Genomic DNA, 7714 nt, shown 5'->3' on the forward strand with positions numbered 1-7714 from the left:
TTCATATAGCAGCGCAAAATGGCCACGTTGCGATGATGGATCGATTGATGGAACTCGGGGTTGATCCAAAGAAGAGATCGAATGACGGCTGGACTGCTCTTCACCAGGCAGCACTTAAGGGACATTTGGCGATGGTGGATCGACTGGTGGAACTCGGGGTTGATCCAAAAGAGAGATCGAATAACGGCTGGACTCCTCTTCACGTGGCAGCAGAGAATGGCCATGTTGCGATGGTGGATCGACTGGTGGACCTTGGGGTTGATCCAAAAGAGAAATCAAACGACAGCTGGACCTCGCTACATGTCGCGGCACGGAAAGGACATGTTGCAGTGGTGAATCGACTACTTGACCTGGGAATTGACATCAATGCGCAAAGCATTCTTGGCAGTACCGCCTTACACATAGCAGTATACTTTGGCCAAGTGGACATTTTAGGGTCATTGGTTCAGAGATCCCCGGATCTGTCACTGGTTGATGGCTTTGGAAGGAGTTCCTTGGACTGGGCTTCTGGTTATCAGTCGCCGCCGCGGATGATAGCGGATTACCTTCCCCATAAAAGAGCGCAGGATAGTTCAACGGCGCGGAGCCATCTCCAAAATACTATTCATTGTCTTCTGGGGTCACTTAGCTTGTCGACCGAATCGTTTAGCAATCTGGGGTACTGCTTGCTACACTTAGGCGAAGAAGCAGACGCAGTTACTGCTTTTGAACAGGCCATAATCCGAGGAAAAGAAGCCCAACATGTGGCTAATTGTGAGAATTGCGACTTTCGTATCACTGGGATTAGATACGTATGCAAGAGTTGCGCATGCCTCAGCCTATGCGGTCAATGCATTAAGCGGGATAAGCACAAAGACCGGCTGAAGAACTACCAGAAGCATACCTTCGTTGAAATTCCCTCGCAATTTTGGCATCACACCAAACATACAGTAGTCAACAGCCGAGAAGAAACCTTGGAAGATTGGATAGGACGCCTAACTCTTCAAGTTTCAAAAAAGTAGTGTTAAGTTAGCCGAAAAGTGAGGTTGACGCAATGTAGGAGGTAAAAGCGGTTCTTTCTAAAGCTAATCAGCATTGTGTGCGCAAGCGCCTGGATTCGGCCGGGTAACCGGGATAGCCATGCTTCCGTTCAAGAACCGATTCTATTATAGTCTGCTTTGTCCGGAGCACCTACAGACACCCACCAGCGTCAACAACCGCGGGTCGGTGTTGCCAAGGCAGGGCATGTATGGAATGGCGGAAACGAGGCACCACTGAGATCTGGAAGGTAGTGAGAAGGTGCCTTGGTCGGAGCACCCAGCCATGCTCATTAGTATAGTCCAACCTATCCTTGATATTTTAGAATTGAAGGCGGTAGAAGGAGGCAGAAGGCCAGGTGGGGACGAGAATATGGGTACTTCGGAATGGACATCTAGACAAGCTGACGGCCTGTTACAGGAGAAGGACGGACGGACGGCGCTCACGTGACATTGTCGGATCAGGTGATGTGCTCGCAAGTATCAGACGAACACGCTATGATCAGAAGAACACGCAGTGTGTTCCGAAGAGAACAACGTGTTCTAAAGAGAATAGAGAGCACTACTAGATGTATAGAACCGCCCCTCTGCACTTTGTAGAGGATTGTAGTTATAATAAACAAAAATATAATTAGCTTTGCTATACTTTATACACTAGAATATCTAACTTTTTAGTAGCACTTTTAAAACATACCTATATGTCGGTTGGCTCACTCCTCTAAATGGCTACGCATCTGGTAGTAGGTCCCTTCTCTGCGTGGCTACGCACGCGGTAGGTAGTGGGCAGCTGCAAGCTAAGCGTACAGCTTGTAATAAAGGTAAGTAGGTAAGAATCTTTTTATAATCAACTACTACTCTCTCACTTTATATAAAGAAAGAGAGTTGTTAAGTACACATAGTGTAAGGCCGAGATGGCTTACGCGCGACAGGTATATATACTATTCTGTACGCAATATCAGCCGTTGGTTGATTATTCGCACCTTTTTGGTTGTATTGGCGCAGTGGTACAGAGATCTGTCCTTACATATAGGACCTTCTAGTAAAGCCTTTCCGAAACCTCTATTACTAATCACGTGCTTACGCATAGGCTGTGCACTGTGAAGCATATATACTGTTCTGTACGTAGATTCAACTATTGGTTGATCATTCGCACCTTTTGGTTGTATTGGAGGAGTGGTACAGAGCCCCGTCCTTGCACGCCCTGGATGGCCGTTAGGCTAACCAGCTGCACTTATTGTCAACTAGACGCTAGCTAATGGACGAATTAAGTGTAGTACAGTTGGATTGAACATGCTTTGTACATATTAAGGCAAAAATGGTGGGAATTTATTTGCTAGGAGTCTATGCTATTAATAGGATTGCGGCGTGTGTAACATTCTACGATTATGAAGTACAGGCACGCGTGCGCTGCTCTACTACCATTAAGAAGTTAATGTGAGCATTTTGGACGCAGTTATTTCGAAATTGTCTGGGAAGATCTTTTTGGGGCATTATGCTATCAGCTATAATGCTGCTGATGCTCAACTATTATACAGGGAAAGTTGGGTAGTATTTGGGCTACAGACAGCAAACCTAGTCACCGTCGCTATCCGAATACTCCACCAAACGGACCTTCTTCATTGGTGGGCGCCAGGGGGCGTGCTGTGGCGGGAACCAGTCAGGGTGCCTGGCCTCTTCTTCCTTCTCTTTCTTCAGCAGGTCCGTAATGTGCCCTTTACGCTCCTCAGCTAGCTCCTCCCACATCGATGGCTTCTCCTCCTCCAGTTTCTCAATTGACTTGCGCCAGAAGTTCTTGATATAGTGGTGCTCCCAAGGCTTGAGGAGCCTCTCACCATTCTTGTACCATTCGCCATCTCTGTACTCATGGCCAGGTGGAATGTATCGCGACCTCCCCTGAGTGACCTCCTCCTTCTTTGACTCCTCTTTACCCGCCTCCAATTGGCCCTTCTCCTTAGCATACCATACATTGTCTGGCGCCTCGTATCCCTCGAGTCCAAGTGTGCCCTCTATCTTCCTCCGCTTCGTCTGCTCGGGATCTCTGCCCTCGACCTCGGCGACGTAGGCTGCTGGTAGAGCTCGACGAATTGCCTCGGCGGCAAGCTCCTCGATGCGACGTGCTTCGCGTGCTTGGGCAGCTGGATTCGGGTCGGGGGTGGCCCAGCGAACGTTGAGAATCTCCGGATTCTTCTCGTCTCCACCGCCAATCGACTGGCAGGCCATTGCTTCGCGAGCGAATTGGGCATTTGCTATGCACAGGTAGCTTAAGTCTCAAAATCAAAGACTGGGAGAAGACTTACCCTCGTTCATGTAGGTGACAAACGCAGTCAGACCTCCTCCTAGCACTCGGGTCCTTTCAATCTCTCCCCACTCCGCAAAGTTCCTCGCAACAGCCTCTTCAAGCTCACCCGGACTACCCTTAAGTGCAATCCTGCCAACGTATAAGGTCCGGTTGATACGCTCAAAGCTTCCCACGCCGCCCATATCATCACGGTAAGTCGCCTCCTTCTCACGACCAAAGCAATCAGCGTTACTGGGGGGAATATCTGTAATGGACGGTAGGCGGTGCAAGTACTCGCAATCGGCACCCTTGACACAAGAACCACGCGCAAAGTAGAGACAGAAGGTTCTCCCCGCATTAGAATCTGCCCGTGTATACCCAGAGTCGCGGGATATGACACATCGATAGGGCGACTGACGCTTGAATAAGTATGGGTCTTCGCGATCTCCTCCACTCCATTTGTTGTACCAGATGTTGAAGATGGTACCAGTTTGCACAGGACGTTCGTCGGGTTTGAAGGTGGCCGGGTCGACTTGGACGCGCGCAGGGCGACGCTTAGAGATACGCACCCTCCTTACGGTTTTCCCATCGCGGTTGATGTACGGCGTGTCTGCTTTGGAGGTGGAGGCGGTTTCGGGGGGAGCGTCGCGGGCAGAAGTGGACGCGTAGGCCTCAGGAGCGTCTGTCATGGCGACGTTGTGGGTGCGGCCCGGAGGGGACTCTTCGTCGGCCATGGGGAGATTGTTGGCGAAAGTTTGTGAGGAGAAACAGAGAATCGCAAAGAGCGAGGTAGATCAGAGGGCGGGGTGGCGTTGGACTTTTTGGAGAGGCAATGGCTTGGCGCGTCGGGGATTTTCCGTTATCACGTGATGTGGCTGAATCATCCATAGTTGATCGCTCATCCCGAGACTTTCGTGTTACTTTGGATTTTACCTGTGGCTACCTTCGCGTTTGTGCTTATTTTCATGTCTATCCTCGCGTTCCCTTTGGCCTTTCACCTCTGCTAGTCTGCTTCTGTGGAGGCGGATTGGACTAGACTATCTGGTAATGTCATGTTGTGACGAACACGAGGCGGAGTGCCATACTACGCTCCCGCCAAACAGTGGACATCTTTCAATGAAATACACTCTCTAAAGGGCGTCGTCACCGCCATGATCCCCACCGAACAGGACGCTTCTGGATCCCTGGACAAGGCGCCAACGCATCTGCCTTCCTCAAAAAATGCCTTCCTCGAAAAATGCCTTCCTCAAAAAATGGGACGGCACTACTTGGCACAATGTTAATGGCTCCCTCACCAGCAACTCCAGCATCCTAGGCTTGCAGCTCTTGCCGTAGACGAGCAAGAAAATGAAATTAAGTTTCTTCCAAAGAACGAGGTGCTGTTCATTATTGGTAGTATTGAGCTTCCTGTCGGGAGAGTTTCTGTAGCGCTGTTTAATGGGATGGATGTCGTGTCGTATATTGTTACGAAAATGGCGAGTGGAGAGCCAGTAGTTTTAAGTCCGCTGTTTTCCACGAGTACGGGGTTGTATACGCATGGTAAGTGGTTTACCACTATTTCTCTTTGTTTGGTCGGCCAGCCGCTTGGCTCACAAAGGAATCCATACAAAGCTTTAAAATAGAACGGAAATGTTGTTAGGGTTGTAGTCACGGGTCTTGTTGCTTTAATTTCCATCGTTGTCATCATAGAGCTAGAGAATTGGTGGTCCCAACGACGTTGGCGGGCTTAAGACGAACAGAAGAAACATAGGTTCTTTGATATAACGTGGATGAAACTCAAGTCAACAATGTCTGAATCTGCTGATTCACCACCAGGAAGGGCAAAGGCACAGAAACCTGTGTTAGTATTAGAGTCTTGCGAGAGTAGGCGATATTTGCAAACGTTGAGGCTGTCGAAGATGGCACATAGATAGAACTCGGATTCTGAATCTTGGAGATGAAGATAAAGAGTTTTGCTTATCTCAGGTACTGTCACAGTTATATTACAGCTATCCAACCCCTAAACACCCTGGGCTTGGCACGGGGTATATAGGCTCCTCGGCCTCCGTACTTCTGTCTCCGACCTTAAGGTATACTCTCGTTACACCCCTCTATCCTGCATTCCCTCTCTATGCCTTGTGCTTCCTGCTTAATACTTCTCACAGGTGCTCAGCCGACTGTGCAGAGAAGCTCAGAGCCCCTAAGAACCCTGCAACTAGAAGAGGGACCCCTACTAGCTCCTCTACTAATAAGGCTAGCTAATTAGAGACTTGAAAACGCTTTCTCTGCTAAGCTCTCTAAGAGACTTTTGTAATTTTTTAAGTAATATAGTTGTTACAAACCTTCTTTACTATATACTAGCTTAACTAAAGATTACTATAGCTTTACTACTATACTTCTAAACTAGGTTAGATTTTAATATGTAACAGAAACTATAACAACTAGCATTAGTTGTTCTATTTAAAGTTACCTAACAAACCTACATCTAAAGGTTCCTTGTATCTGCCCTTACTCTGCTCTACCCTCTGCACTACTTCTATTTTTAAGTATTTAGCTACCTCTCTTAGCTAGATTTATAGTTCTCTAATATCCTTTTATACAAGGCCTATAGGTGTTAATAGATTTCCTAGGTTTCTAAGTCCCCACGCACTTCTATATAGCTTTAAGTAGATTCACACTACATTTAGACCTATTTGTTATAATATCTTACCTTAACTTTTCTATTGCTAGGTGTCTTCTAATAGTAACAGAGAGTCTTAGAAGAAGAGAGAGAGCAAGAGATAGGGATAGAGTAAAGAGAGTTACATAATACTTCTCTAACATATAATAGTGTAAAGAGGGTGTATAGTCCTCTATACAATCTAGCTAGAAGTATAGTAAGTGTAACAAGGTAGGCACAGTCAACCACGTGGCCTTCTCTCGCTTATAGAGGTTTAGGCTAGACTAGAGACAACCGCTAGTGCTAGCCCTAGCATTATCTATATATATATTATACTATGCGAGAATACTTAGCTTAAGTATTCTCGTGCGTATCTTTTAGTACAGTAGGGAAAGTCGTATAGTATCGGCTTGGCAGGCAGGGCGCCTACCTTATTACAGTAAGAGAAAAAATTAGTAAAAAGTAAAAAAAAAGTAGAAATACTAAGATAACTAAATAAGTTTAGTTTCTTATAAATAAATAAAATTCTTCTACACGCTTTATATTAAAAAGAATATTAGATATATTACTATACCTAAAGCTGTACTTAAAAGATAAGAATAACCACAATTTTTTAAATAGTAGAGAGAGAACAAGACTATATACCTATCTATAATTACCTAAATTATAGGTTTCTAAAGTAATTATAGAATAATTTTATAATTACTACTATTACTTAATTTAGATTATTACATAATCTCTAGAGCTGTGCTCTTACTTGCGTTAGTCTATTCTTCTTCTATAGACTTAGAGGCTTAGCATGTTTCTCTAGCCTAACTAGTAGTTATAACATCTACTTTTCTTTTTCTAGAGTTTAACTTAAAGTCTATAGTTTAAGTAGACCTTTTATGCTATACTTTTAAAGCGTAAATACTTTTATTTATTAAGTTTTATTATATGCTTTTGTTGTATACAATTATCTGCCTATATATTCTTCTGCTATGCTAGCTAGAAGGTTGATCTTTTAGCGACACAACAGTTATAAGCCTAGTTTGCGGCTTAGTGTAGATAGTTAGCGCATAAGAATTTTGCACCCCTGTTCTACTAATAGAATTGCATTATCCCTAAGCACTGTGTGTTTAATTCCTACGCTTAGAAAAGAGCGTTTAGGCATTGTGCCTATTACAAAGGCTACCTTGTATTTAGCCTTACGCTTATGTACTTTCTTTAAAAAATTAAAACAACCTCTATTAAATAATTATAAAAAGTGTAATAAGTAAAAGAGTATATAAATAGTAATAATTTTATTATTTTTAACGTACCTAACAGGTTAGCCAGCCACACAGGTTAGCCAGCCACTTTTGCTAAGCCCCTACTAAAACTACCCTATTCTAGCGCAAAACAGCCTACTTTAGCCCTGTATAAAGTAATACAACATAAAATATTATTTAGAGTTTACTTCTACTACTACTTACTTATATATATATAAGTTATGCTTAGTCTAATTACACTACTTATATTACTTTTAACTTAGCTTACTTTTTTTAGCGCATACTTATGTCCTTAGCTTTTTTCTATTACTACGCGCTCTAAACTCCTTTAAAGTAGTTAAATAAGCTCTATTTTTAACTATTAAGGTTTTTTTTACTTAAATTTACTTTCTTTTATGTAATCTATATTATATAGTAGCTTTATTTACTACTTAAAGCTTTATAATCTTCTTTTACACTAACACTAGCTTATGTGTAATAATTACTACCCCTTTTAAAACTTTTTTAAAGGCCTTTACTATAGACATTAGTA

At 43.9% G+C, this 7714-nt stretch overlaps 2 protein-coding genes across 2 annotated transcripts; one reads left to right on the forward strand and one right to left on the reverse strand.

Annotated features, from left to right (window-relative positions):
* Positions 1 to 5: 5 nt before the first annotated feature.
* Positions 6 to 254, forward strand: BDR25DRAFT_204302 (ankyrin repeat protein; the record flags this gene model as incomplete). Its single annotated transcript, XM_033684433.1, has 1 exon — positions 6 to 254. A coding segment is annotated over one exon (249 nt), but the record flags the coding sequence as incomplete, so codon positions are not given.
* Positions 255 to 2588: 2334 nt separating this feature from the next.
* On the reverse strand, positions 2589 to 3983 carry BDR25DRAFT_216109 (uncharacterized protein; the record flags this gene model as incomplete). Its single annotated transcript, XM_033684867.1, has 2 exons — positions 2589 to 3262; positions 3314 to 3983. The coding sequence occupies 2 exons, from the start codon at positions 3981 to 3983 to the stop codon at positions 2589 to 2591; spliced, it is 1344 nt and encodes a 447-aa protein (XP_033551225.1).
* Between the last annotated feature and the right edge of the window lie 3731 nt (positions 3984 to 7714).

Source organism: Lindgomyces ingoldianus, assembly GCF_010093535.1.
Source record: "Lindgomyces ingoldianus strain ATCC 200398 unplaced genomic scaffold BDR25scaffold_7, whole genome shotgun sequence".
NCBI classification, from domain to species: domain Eukaryota; kingdom Fungi; phylum Ascomycota; class Dothideomycetes; order Pleosporales; family Lindgomycetaceae; genus Lindgomyces; species Lindgomyces ingoldianus.